Consider the following 13,912-nt stretch of genomic DNA (forward strand, 5'->3'; position numbering starts at 1 on the left):
GATAAGTGTAGTACACAATGGTGTTGTGGGTGACAGCCAAATGTTTCGCCGCAGTGTTGTGTGATATTGATAGTTACACATTTCTCCTGAGTACTTATTCTGTACGAATGGTACGATTTGACAGGTGTGTCATACAGGAAACTGAGTATGTGATTGTTTTGTGGTGGGTTTTATTCAGTTTGCTTATAATGGAGTCAGTCAGTTATGTGTCGGATTGGTAGTGTTTAATGCAGCTTTATTTTGTTCCAGGTCGGTACTTCTTTACCTGCTGGCGTGAACTGGTTTCTGCGCTGGTGTTGCTTGTCTTCTCTAGTGTTTGATTGTGGTGTTATACCAATGTTTTTTTCAGTATGCCTCTACTGGAGGCTGTCATCATTGTCCTTGTAAGATGTCACAACTTTTTTTGGTGCAGCTTCCAGTGGGAGATGTACTAGGTGCAGATTCAGTGTTTTCTCCAGCTGGCACTTTGTCATCTTGGTTTGGCCAGTTAGTGTGACTGTGAGTTCAGTGTACTGCTGTGCTAGGCTGCACTTTTATGTGTAATTGTATGGTGCAGAGTATTGTCCGCACGGGATTTTGTGTGTTTCTTGTGGAAGATGTAGAAAGTGTCTGATCTATAGGGCAATCAGGCAATGCTTGAAGGGCTGATCTGAAAGGTCAGTGTGTAGGCCTGTTTTATGGTCTCGTGGGATGGTTTTTACTGTTGATTTCTCTAATATTACCATCAGCATTGCTTGCAGCAAACACATATACACACAGTCTATTTTACCTTGCAAAATGCTCAAAACACCTATGAATGTCAATTCACCAAAATGCCAGCAGTAGCGGAATTGACATCACATGCATTTTGACTTTCATTTTCACACACACACACGCACATAAATTCACACTTGCACACACTTGATCACATAAACACACACTCACATGCAAGCACAAACACAACACACATTTAAAAGCATTTTTTATTACCTCAGTAGCCAGAGTAGGTAATCCAGCTAATTGCACTCCTTTTTAGGGTGGAGCACACAAGCACTCCGTCCACGTCGTGATCACACTTTGGGCTTTTAACCACTCCCATGTCACGCCTGTCTCTGTCATTGGTTCGTGGGCATGCCTTTTAAAATCTGCTTGATTTTATTAGTGAAAGACATGCATACGTAATGCCTTTTCTGGTGTTTAGCCCTCATCGAGCACACCGGCCAACTACTGAAAAATACAAGGCTCCATGTTTTCGGCCTGGTTTCTGTAGTACTTTATCTTTTTATTTTCCATGTAGCGTGATCGCGCTCGTTATTTTGGTTTTGAATTTCAGCGTGATCACGCTGGGTTTTACATAGCGCAATCCCGCTCGTTTTTTTCTTTTAATTTATGTGGAAAGAAAAGTTTGGTTAGGAGTTTACAATGCTAATAGCTATCACTCGTGCAAATGCGAGACCCGTTGCATTGCAAATGCTTGTTTTATTATGCTAATAGTGAATAATATACCCTTATTCACTAGTAGTGTAATAAAAAAAACTGAGCGAAAACAAAGATAGAGGAGCCCTCAACCGAAGTCCATACTGCCGATGTGTTTCTGTCACTGATTTTGCCAACTTGAAGACCAGGAGTCACAAAAAAAGTGTCAGGGGTTTCAAGGGGTAAGCTGTGACCTCTGGTGACCCCTAAAAGACATCAATGAAGACAGCTTGTCTTTACAAGTTCAAAATCTGCCCGATTTGCTCATCTAGGACACTTTTTTTGTTGTCTATATAACTAATGGGGGCCTCTTCTGTTATGGTGCCTTGGCCTATTTTCGTTTCGGTCCGACCCCGGTTGGGGATGACTGTCCCGTCACAACAGACTGTGTGTTCACGTGTTTGTTGTCTGTAAGAAAGGGAGGTGTGTAGTATCGTGCATGTCCCCATTCCCTGTGTGTCTGAGCTCGTGTCTGAGAGAAGATGATGTAATCACCCGTTTGTGGTCTGCAGCGGAAGCCAGGAGATAGGCACAGTTGGGAGGAGGATGTGGTCCTGACAAGACCTACGTGGTGTTGCGGCATTCCAAGGTCCTAACGTGAAACAAAAAATGTGCCTCCTACCTGATTAGTTCCCGATTGTTGCATGAAGCCCCTGCCCGCTAACTGCAACAGGCACCCACTGGGGGTTTGGACGCAACCCAACCCCACACTGTAACTCGCTAAAAAGGGATCTGGCCAGGAGCTGAAGCAACTGGCCTGATTACAGCGCGGGAAGGCGCCGCCGAAGATGAGTGAAAGGCAGCAGCTGTAAGGAGCACAGCGGAGGCACCAATTATGCTTGAGGATAAAAAAATATAGATTTTGGCCTGATTAACGTTTTCAGTCTTCTAAGGCTTTAAACCAGCAGGGGGAAAACTCACTACTGATGTTGTAAGTGCTTGGAACCGGAAAGAGCTTAGGTGAAGAATAAGAGGGGCGTCTCTTTACAGTAGCATCTTTTCTGACTGGAAGCTCCAATGGGAATAAGAGAAGCGTTAGTTTTTTGCGCACACAGCAGCAAGAATGCAGCTGAGGCTTTTCTCTGAGAAAGAAGAATGCCATCGACGAGCCTGTCGGGATTAGGAAGGCGTTTGAAATGTCGACTCTGAACCGCTTCACTTCTCTCTCGTATTGTTCAGGTGCATGCGGCACAGGGCACGTGCGTCATGCTCGGGTCCCCGACACCTCATACTAGAGGAATGTGGGCAGGAAATAAACATGCCTTTACGTTCTAGACAAAGCTTAAGACTTTATGATTCAGGAGGCGACATTTTGCTTTCTAGAAAAAAATATTAGTCATCTAGTGTGAAAAAAACACAGAGCACGGATTCGGCGAGCTACAGATTCAGTAATCTTCGGTGGGTGGGAGAAATGAAACAGACGTCACCTAAAAGAGTAGGGCTTTTCAGGATCCAAACTGTCATTGCTTATGGTGACATCTGGCAGATCCTTGCTGACGCCGCAGTGGTAAAATCTCGCACTGAAAGATACTTAAAAGACGAGGGACACGTGGAAGGAGCTTCCATTACTAGGTGCATGTTAGACAACGCATCATTGGTCAATGGCGCCATCTAATGGCAACTGTGGAAAATGCTACTGTGTTGATGCCTGTGACAGGAGGATTTCAAGGAAAAATTGAGGAAAAGGATTTTCGTAGTTAACAGGTAGGCTTCAAGACCCTTGAAGATTTGCAGTGAGGAAACGGTGGAATCTATTCCATTTCCACAATGTACTCTTAGTATGTCATTAGATCAGAAGGGCATTTCTGATCGGGCTATGCGGATCAGGCCAGGTAGCTTCGTACACAGAATGCGAATGGAGCACAGCTCTTGACTGCCTGTGAAAATGTACACTAAAGTGATGAAGACAAGGAGAAACTTTGGGCCTAGACTTCTGAATTATTGTCTTTTAGATCTGGAATAACATCAAGGAAACGCGTCTTTTATGTACCACAATTACAATCTCACTACCGAGGTTTTTCACGTGTGTGGATTCTTGATTTTTGTCAACTAAGTACTATTGGTACAGTTTATGGCAAATGCCTAGTGTTAATCATGTTGATGCACTACAGAACTGACGCACCACAACACACACATTTTCCCGGAACTGCACTAAGCAGCTTCATCGTTTTTGGTTTACCTGGGCAATTACAAGTTAAGCATTTGGTGCACAAATCTGTATTCCCCAAAGTGCATGGGAGCATGGCCCCATGCAAATGAGGCAATGCCATTTAACAGATGTAGGAACACAGACAAAACAAGCATTTGCAATGTGATGGGTGTTGCACTTGCTTGACTTATTGATATTAGCGTTGTAAAGTCCTAACGGACTTTTATTGCCACATAAATTAAAAATGAAAAGTAATACAGATTTAACAGGGGTGGCTCCTCCGTTAGGGCGGAGGAGCGTCACTCCACCCCACTAAACCCCCAAGCCAGCAGCAAAAGCTGCAAAACCTTTAACAAACAAAACAATAATAAACCCTGCTTATTATCGTTTTGTTTGTTAAAGGAGCAGGGCCACGGGGATGGTGAGCAGTGAGGGGAGTGCACTGTGCACTACTCTCAGTAAGCATGTATGTTTGGCCAGCTGTCTTGGGCCAGCCAAACACACATGCGGCGCAGTAGGCTCTCTCCAGCCCGGCACTGTGTTGCAGGGATGGAGCATCAGGATTGGCCACGCAGGGTAGGGTGGGGGCCTGTGCCTGGAGCCTGCAACGGAGGAGAGGAGCGGCGTGGCGAGGAGCAAGGTAAGTTTTTATTTTTATTTTTAATTACATTTTAGCCTCCCTTTCCTCCAGTGCGCTGCACCCACCCCTTATGAGCAAGGCAAACCACCTCAGTGATTTAAAGTGCCACGCCATGAGCAAGAAGGAATATACAAAGGAAACAGAAGTTTGCTCGCTGTCAAACGTATCGGCAAATGTGCAATTATCCATGTAACAGGGTCGATGTCATTCAAAACGCTCGACTACTACCCAGCGAGATTGCGCTGCATAGGAAATTACAAAAAAAAGTAGTCCAGAAGCCATACTGAAAACATGGAGCCTTGTATGTTTCAGTGGTTGGTGTGCTCGAGGAGGGCTAAACAAAGGAAAAGGCATGACGTATGCATGCCTTTCACAAATGAAAGCAAGCATTTTTTAAAAGGCAAGTCCACAAACCAACGAAACAAATGGGCATTGGTTGGGCGTGGTTAAAAGTCCTGAGAGAGATTACAGCGGGCTAGAGTTCTTGCGCTTGACACTAAAGACTCCTACAGAGAGATTACAGCAGGCTAAAGTGCTTGCATCAACCCTAAAAAGGCACTGACAAGATGTGCTAAAATTGTGCCACCCCAAAGGTGGTGCACATTTAGCTCACCTCCCAAGGTACCTTTAGAAAGGGAGCATGAATTTTCAATGGGCCCTCCGCCCCCATTAGGCTGAGATACATGCCCCTTCACAAACTGAGTCTGGGGCACCCCTGTGCAGAAACTGACATTATATAATTGGCTAGGTAGCATACAGGGAGTGCAGAATTATTAGGCAAATGAGTATTTTGACCACATCATCCTCTTTATGCATGTTGTCTTACTCCAAGCTGTATAGGCTCGAAAGCCTACTACCAATTAAGCATATTAGGTGATGTGCATCTCTGTAATGAGAAGGGGTGTGGTCTAATGACATCAACACCCTATATCAGGTGTGCATAATTATTAGGCAACTTCCTTTCCTTTGGCAAAATGGGTCAAAAGAAGGACTTGACAGGCTCAGAAAAGTCAAAAATAGTGAGATATCTTGCAGAGGGATGCAGCACTCTTAAAATTGCAAAGCTTCTGAAGCGTGATCATCGAACAATCAAGCGTTTTATTCAAAATAGTCAACAGGGTCGCAAGAAGCGTGTGGAAAAACCAAGGCGCAAAATAACTGCCCATGAACTGAGAAAAGTCAAGCGTGCAGCTGCCACGATGCCACTTGCCACTTGCCACCAGTTTGGCCATATTTCAGAGCTGCAACATCACTGGAGTGCCCAAAAGCACAAGGTGTGCAATACTCAGAGACATGGCCAAGGTAAGAAAGGCTGAAAGACGACCACCACTGAACAAGACACACAAGCTGAAACGTCAAGACTGGGCCAAGAAATATCTCAAGACTGATTATTCTAAGGTTTTATGGACTGATGAAATGAGAGTGAGTCTTGATGGGCCAGATGGATGGGCCCGTGGCTGGATTGGTAAAGGGCAGAGAGCTCCAGTCCGACTCAGACGCCAGCAAGGTGGAGGTGGAGTACTGTTTTGGGCTGGTATCATCAAAGATGAGCTTGTGGGGCCTTTTCGGGTTGAGGATGGAGTCAAGCTCAACTCCCAGTCCTACTGCCAGTTCCTGGAAGACACCTTCTTCAAGCAGTGGTACAGGAAGAAGTCTGCATCCTTCAAGAAAAACATGATTTTCATGCAGGACAATGCTCCATCACACGCGTCCAAGTACTCCACAGCGTGGCTGGCAAGAAAGGGTATAAAAGAAGGAAATCTAATGACATGGCCTCCTTGATCACCTGATCTGAACCCCATTGAGAACCTGTGGTCCATCATCAAATGTGAGATTTACAAGGAGGGAAAACAGTACACCTCTCTGAACAGTGTCTGGGAGGCTGTGGTTGCTGCTGCACGCAATGTTGATGGTGAACAGATCAAAACACTGACAGAATCCATGGATGGCAGGCTTTTGAGTGTCCTTGCAAAGAAAGGTGGCTATATTGGTCACTGATTTGTTTTTGTTTTGTTTTTGAATGTCAGAAATGTATATTTGTGAATGTTGAGATGTTATATTGGTTTCACTGGTAATAATAAATAATTGAAATGGGTATATATTTTTTTTTGTTAAGTTGCCTAATAATTATGCACAGTAATAGTCACCTGCACACACAGATATCCCCCTAACATAGCTAAAACTAAAAACAAACTAAAAACTACTCCCAAAAATATTCAGCTTTGATATTAATGAGTTTTTTGGGTTCATTGAGAACATGGTTGTTGTTCAATAATAAAATTAATCCTCAAAAATACAACTTGCCTAATAATTCTGCACTCCCTGTATATATCCACTGAGGCACATTTCACATTTGCCCTTATGGCAGCCCTGAAGGATCAGGGAGCGGAAGTGGGTGTCAAAAGCACAGAAACGCATTGAGCTGGTTAAACACTCAATCAGTGTTTCCAGCTTGTGTCTGCCTGCAACCAGCTCAGGGTGGCAACTTTCGTTCTCCCTTCCTACGTCTGCAGAGATGGCCTGCACCTGCTCTCCATTCCTGTCTGCTAAGCTCACGTACTATCGTTTGTTACTACCAGTGCTTGAAATGGAAAAACAGAAGTGCAGGTACTCTGTATCAGAGTACCTGCTTGTTTCTGAGACGTGCTGGTACTCGCCAATTAAAAGTATTGCGTTTTTCTTGGGGAGACGGTACTCTCCCTCTCCAAATAAAAAAGTGCCAGCACTGAGTACCGGACAGTACCGGCCCATTTAAAGCACTGCAATCTGGCCCCACCGCCCAGTCTATCTGGGGCTTCTCAGTTCCAGTAGACCTGCTTAATAAAATTGTTACCAATTTTGGATGTGTACACTGGGCAAAGTGTTGGCTCAATTATTTTTTTTCTCCAGAATCTCTACATATTTTTCCACTTTTCCCCCTCAGTCCCGAATGTCGAGCTCTGCAAACAGGAAACAGAAAACAGGACAAAGAGGTGTTACAGCAAAGCCAGAGAACGCAAAGAGACCAGAAAACCTGGGGAGGATACGGACGACTGAGAGCGGAGAGAGGCAGGTAACGATTTGACAGGCAGAGAGACAGGTTTGGAAAAGGTCACTGCATGGCGACATAACATGAAGAATTAAGTAATGGAAAGAACAGACTATCTGAGAAATGTTATTTGGACAGACACACAAGAAGGAAGAGAAGATGGAGAAAAGAGGCGTAGACAATCTGAGACAAGCGAGGGATGTATATAGACGGGAACACACACAGCCATCAGTGTGCTCGCTACCATTTTCCTACAATACCATGGAATCACTTGACTGCGAAAGTATTGTCCATCATGTAGGTTGTTGTCCAGCTGACACAATACCACACCTTCAGGCTAGACACACGCCATCATTGGACAGGAAGCCAGCGGTCACCCTCCTCAACAAAATCACTGATGCTGGAGTCTCCATGTCCCACTCGCTCAGCATCAGGATATTGTTGGACAGAGTCGACCATTCCGAAGCCGTGGAGTGACATCAAAGCAGTCGCGCCTCGGGGATCCCAGCAGAGAGAAGGGAAGCGCTTCAGACGACAAACACCCCCACATAATCATGGAAGCGCCTGGAACTCAAAGGGACCCAACATACTCCCGCCCAGGAGTATCCAAACCCGGATCACTGAGCACAGAGAACCCCTCAGGACGGTATGAAGCGAGGACGCTACCCCTCAGGATGAAAGAAGATGCGAGTGCACAGGACCACTTAGGACTGGCCACCCGAGACTTTGGGGTTAATAGGGCTGCTCGGGATAGAGAGAAGGCAAGCAGAGACAACTCAGGATAGACAGCAGTAAGTTCAACGGGGAGACTGGGATGCACAGAAAATGAGCTCACGAGCTAGGTACAAGCTCACAGGGCTGCTCACAACTGACAGGACTCACTCTGACTGAAGACTGAGCTCACAGGGCGGACGGGAAACAAGTCCTGCCATTCAGAACACATAGGGGATGAGCACAATGGCCCGCTCGGAGCGCACAGGAAGAGCGCAGGGAAGGCTGCTCCAAAATGGTTGGTAAAAACACAGTACAGATCAGGATGTACAGGAACTGAGCATGCAGGCTGCTCGGAACAGAAACTGAGCACGCAGGATGCCTCAAGACAATCAGAACATGATATGCGCAGGCCCACTCATGCATTAATGGGAAACAACAGCACAAGAAGAGCAGGGAATGGGGTCTGGCGACCACTCATGAGAAGCAACAGGTGAACTTTCGACCGGCCAGGAAGTGAGTACAGAGGACAGCTCGGGGGAACAGGAAATGAGCACACAAGACTGCTCAGAAAAGGTGGTAACCTAGTACGAGCAGCATTGCCATGAGATGAGCTTGATGTACTACAAAGTAACACACAGGACCGCTGAGCCCGGGAGGGAACTGAGCACCCAGGACTGATGGGACACAAGCACACAGGGTCGCTCAGAATGGGAGGGATCATACAGGACAGGGATGACGAGGGGCTGACTATGGTGCAAAGGAAGCGAACTTCCGGAGCCTTCAGGGACTGATATACAGGTCTTCTCCACGCAGACCAGAGGAAATTGGTGTATAGCTCAGTAAAAATGATGTTACAACCTTCTTCCCTCAGAATAGAGCGGTTTCCTTCACAGGTTCAAACATTCACTGTAGAGGTAAAATGTTAACACAGTTTAATGTCAGCACAAATAAAATCCATAACATAGTGCCATAACTAACACCAGCAAAATTATACAAGGGTAAACCATACTTTGTGGTCATAAGCACTTGTGTAGAATCCAACTGCACTTCGGAACAAGAAATAGTTTACTTTTTTATATAAAAATAAATAAAAGCCTCCGCAGTGAGGTAGTCCCTGCAGTTACCTGAGAAGGTCTGACATCTGAGAGCAATCTGGAGATTTCATGATAGGTTCGCAACTTAAAAAAGCCTAAAGTAGAGTTGGTCGCACGCACACAATGCCACAAAATGGTCTCCACCTCTACCCATGCATACGTGTTGAGACCTGCTGAAAGAATTTGTTTTGGCTGTTGATTTATTCCATTTATTCACTGCTCTCTCAGAGAAAATTACTTTTTTATATTATTCTTGAGTACCTCAAGACTGAATTGTGTACTCCAATTCCAGCAGTAAATGCAGCCTCTTTATCTATTTTCTCCTCAAGCATATATATCCCTTCCTCGGTGTACACCAGCGTGCACGCATGGAGATTCTGCGCCACTCCTGCTAGGAACTGTGGCTACGACCGTGCAACATTCCAGACCTTGGATGCAAGATTAAATTGCACAAACAGAAGTTCTATTCAGCAGAAGGAGCAGACATCCATGTGGCCCATCTCACCACAAACCTAACCAGATACACAGAGAAATCCCCCAATCAGCAACATCTCAGCTCTAACATTTCCACTTCCATCATTCCTGTCAGTCTAGATGAGATTCCCACCTTATCTGTGCGTATCCTGGCTGAAGTCGCTTGGTGCTGCTAAAATGGCGTTTTTTTTGTTACACATAAAAAATAAAATATTTAATAGAGATCACAAGTAAGGGCTCATATGGCGTACTATGCCAATTTCGACCAATGTAAACTGCAGTAGTTTTGATTTGTGGTAGTCTAAGCTGAAGCCCTGTGTCAAGGCCATAGTCTGAGTTCTGTGGCCAGTTCTGAGGAAGCAACTGGAGTCTTGTGTGGTATTCTGATGGCCACATCTGCAGTACTCGGCCTAATTTTAGAGATCACAATGGATTATTGTATATAGCTCTGTAGGTCACATCTGATGCATCAATGGGGCATTTGGAGTATTCTGTTTTGATGGCCATATACGAAATATTGTGTCCAGATGTGTCTGAAAGCCACACTTGGAGTAGTGTGTTCTTTTTTTGACACTGCAGACAGACGTGGCCAGGCAAACCCGAGACATTTCCCCGTGGTCAGGTCTGGGGGCCCCTGTGGCGTGCCATCCCCGGTCACCAGTGGAAGCTTCATCCCACTAAAGACATATACAGACTTAAGACAGCCCGGGGATGAGCATCCAGCGCGGTGCATGGTTTAAACCACGAGTTTGCTTCGCTTATTTCTTACGCAGGCCCCCACCCCCTCAGACAGACGCCCCATAGAGATGTTACCTGTGCACATAGTTGTTCTTATGCAGGTGCTGGAGACCACAGGATATCTCACAGGCCATCCTTTGCAGGGTCAGAGGGTCCAGCGCCATGGGGTCTGCTGCCCGGCAGCTCCGGAGGTAGCTCTTCAAGTCACCCTGTTCAGGACAGCACATGAGTAACCGGATATAAACACCACACGCTTTCAGCCTGACACCACACACATTACACACTGGGAACATTGGAAGGTTATGTCCCGAACAAGATGCCAGATTAACAGATAAAGATAGATTGACGGTGGTTCTGTAATTCTGTAAGTTTAGTGATAGGAACTGATACCAGGCGGGACACTGCTGCTTGATCTTTTAACTAAAGCTGATATCACGCATGCATATATACAAGTACCCGGCCAATCACCTCTGCGCGGCCATCTCACACATCTCCATATGCAAACCAGTCAATGCAAAAGCATATGTATACATGGACGAAGAACAGAGATGTTGGAGAGTGGGTGTTGGCCATTGGAGGGAGTCTGGGATAAAAGTACCCGAGTGACCATATAGGAAATTTTGCTTGCTCGCAGTTCCTGGCTCTTCCCTGTTAGGAACCAACGAGATCAGATCCTAAAGAAAGGACATTAAAATCTGAAAGGAAGGCAGCATCAGGCATCAAGGGTTCAGAGAACTGTTTCTGAGAACTTCTTTGCCAAACTGACTAAAATATCTGAAAGGTAATACTTACAAAATGCTTAATAATAGCTAGCGCACGAGAACTATAAACGTCCTCAACTGGTTGATGTTGAAAAAACAACAGCAATGCCACCTTGACTCTGTCACCTCCCAAGCGGAGGTGCAGAAATGTGAACTGTAGCAAAGCACAAAACGAGCTCAGGTCCATAGTGCACTAGTAGTGTTATCCACATTCAGCACGTATTGAACTGACATAGAACACTGAACATCTCACTGAACTTCAACAGTAGCGTGACATCTACATTTTTATATATGGTCATTTGGGGAAAAGAGGCCACTCAAACTGTAAGACGAAGCTCGTTGACCCAAAAGTCCAGGTAGTTTTCAGGGACAATTGGCTGTAGGGGCAATCATTTCTCACCCGAGGGGACATGCAAGTAAAGTCCTTAAAAATGTGCCCATTAGACTTGTCAGAGTGGAAATGACTCGTTGAGCTGTAAACCTAAATATGTTGGAGTCATATTTTTGTGTCAAGTTAACAGAAGATTCAACTAAGTATCTAGTGGACAAGACAGCGTTGATGGAGCTTTCAAGAGGCGTAATTGCGTTTTAAAGAGCCTAATGGGAAAATCTTAACGTAAGTATAGATGGATACTACGTTTCCATGGAGACCTTTCTCGACACGGACATGAACAGCAAGTATTCACGAGGGCAAGGGCAATTCCCTAGGAGGCCAGGCTCTCAAGTTCCAAGACAGAAAAGTCAGACGAGCCATCCATCGTGGCCCCCTTTCCAAGACAGCTGTACAAACAACCCAAGCTATATCTGCGGAAACTGTTATCAGACCTCTCACCACCTCACTCCACCTAATCACCCTTCTCATCTCCCCTAAACTAGTGGTATTCAAACTTTTTAATAGCCCCCCCCCCCGTGGGAAAAACTAAATCATCGCCCCCCCCTCAGAATTTTTCATAATTATTCCATTAAGTTGGCTATGTTTAAATATGTCTAGAGTTATTTAAACATTGCAGTTAAGTTCTGTAACCTTTTTAAAAATGCAATAAACATGTTTTTTACTTAATACAAACACTGCTATCTACATAAATGTTCTTTTGGCCAGAGCCTGGCGCCCTCACTGGGATCACTTGGAGCCCCCCTATCGGGGCCTGCCCCCCAGTTTGAAGACCCCTGCTCTTCATCCATGAAGTGCCAAGACTTCAACATGGACATTAATTAACAATAATAATAAATAATTTTCTACCAATTTCTCACTGATCATTAACTGAAAAATAACCATCCCTAACCAACTCTCTCCAATGGCAAGCACTCTACCACATTCACCACGCTCTAATCCAGAGCCCTGCCCATCCACCCAGTCCACAGTGAGCAAACCAAAAGTCTCATACGACCGACCCACTTCCTCCCCGCTAATAACATGAATGCCACGGTCAAGGCACCTTATCCACCTCCAACCCCGGTTCATCCTTGTCATTCACATTCTAAAAAAATCCTGATGGTGTAAATCGTGCTCCTGGAATGCCGAGCAGTGTACAAGCAAGCAAACAATCACAGGCCTCAAAACACCCTTAATATAGTAAAAGCTATTTAATACTGAAATATTTTGACAACTCCTCACTCTGCCCCCTCAAACAAATCGCTAGAGCACCTTCAAAATCTCTCCTCGTCGTGCCTTGCTGTACTATTTGACAGTCACCTAGTCTTCCTCTAGTTCTCATTTAAGATTATGGTCATCTGTGCTAATCTTGGAGCCCACTTACCTCCTTTTCATCATGCACAGAACACTTGACCTCCCTAAATTCCAGCCTACTGAGTCTCAACCCGCTTACACCAATTAGTTCACTGCCATCCTCCAGTCAGGAATCTCTTCTGTACTTCCTCTGGTTCCTTTTCTAGACAAAACCCCTTGCTTCATCCACTAAAGTGTCCACCAACACCACCTAACTCTAGAACCAAATCATTCCCTGCAGCAAGTGCATGCACTGCTGTCCTTCTCACTCCCTCTGGAACACCACTTCATAAGTGTGAACTCCGGTCAGGTGTCTGCTCTCTCCACGCAACAGCAGCTGCCCTCACTCGGGTGCACAACATTATCCCCACAGCATGTCACATCTACCTGTGTTCTGTCCTCATTCTACACAGTGTGTAGGCCTTCTTCAATTCAGTCAGCCAACCCACCCTCCTGCACAATTGCACACTCAAGCTGAACTCTAGGCAAACCAAAATCATTGCGTTGTCACCAGGTCCACGTCACTGGCTCTTTCCATCCCTTGCTCCCTCACATCCTCACACTGTGCCAGAAACCAAGGTGACCACATTGCCATTCAAATTAAACCAACATCCTTTGCCACCTTTGCTGCGATAGAGACCTGCTTGAAAAACTTAAGCATTAAATGAATCTGGCAACACTTCTGTGTTACTCAGAACCTCTGACTAATTACCTAGTCATAAATGAATAAGACTATTGCAATTGTGGTGTGCTCCGTTTACTTCGCAGGTAGTACATTGGGAGTCCTTATGTCACAGTATGTACACTGGGAGACTTAACATCACAGGTATGTTTTCTTAGATTTATTTCAGGAGTCATTACATTGCGTGGAGAAATACTTAACAGAACAAGTATTTTCCAAAAATTTTAATGTACTAAACCATTTTGTGTATGCATGTGAAAATATATATTTATATGTATAGTTATAAATGTATCTATATATGTATGTGTGTATATATATATATATGTCTATATATATATATAGATATTACCTACTAGTGGTCGCCAGTAGGTAGTTATAGTTAAGAGCTAGTTTCCATAGGAACAGCGTTTTTTGTTTTGCACATAACTTTGGCGCTGCTTGACAAATCTTC

General features: G+C 45.0%; 1 protein-coding gene across 4 annotated transcripts in view; it reads right to left on the reverse strand.

The window, feature by feature from the left end:
* Nucleotides 1–13,912, reverse strand: part of AATK (apoptosis associated tyrosine kinase) — a 407,310-nt gene that overhangs the window by 41,613 nt on the left and 351,785 nt on the right. For all 4 annotated transcript variants that reach the window (XM_069199741.1, XM_069199742.1, XM_069199745.1 and 1 more), the window contains one exon: nucleotides 10,368–10,501. In XM_069199741.1, coding sequence (XP_069055842.1) covers nucleotides 10,368–10,501 — 134 coding nt within the window. The remainder of the gene's footprint in view (nucleotides 1–10,367; nucleotides 10,502–13,912) is intronic.

The sequence above is a fragment of the Pleurodeles waltl genome, chromosome 7 (assembly GCF_031143425.1).
Source record: "Pleurodeles waltl isolate 20211129_DDA chromosome 7, aPleWal1.hap1.20221129, whole genome shotgun sequence".
Classification (NCBI taxonomy): domain Eukaryota; kingdom Metazoa; phylum Chordata; class Amphibia; order Caudata; family Salamandridae; genus Pleurodeles; species Pleurodeles waltl.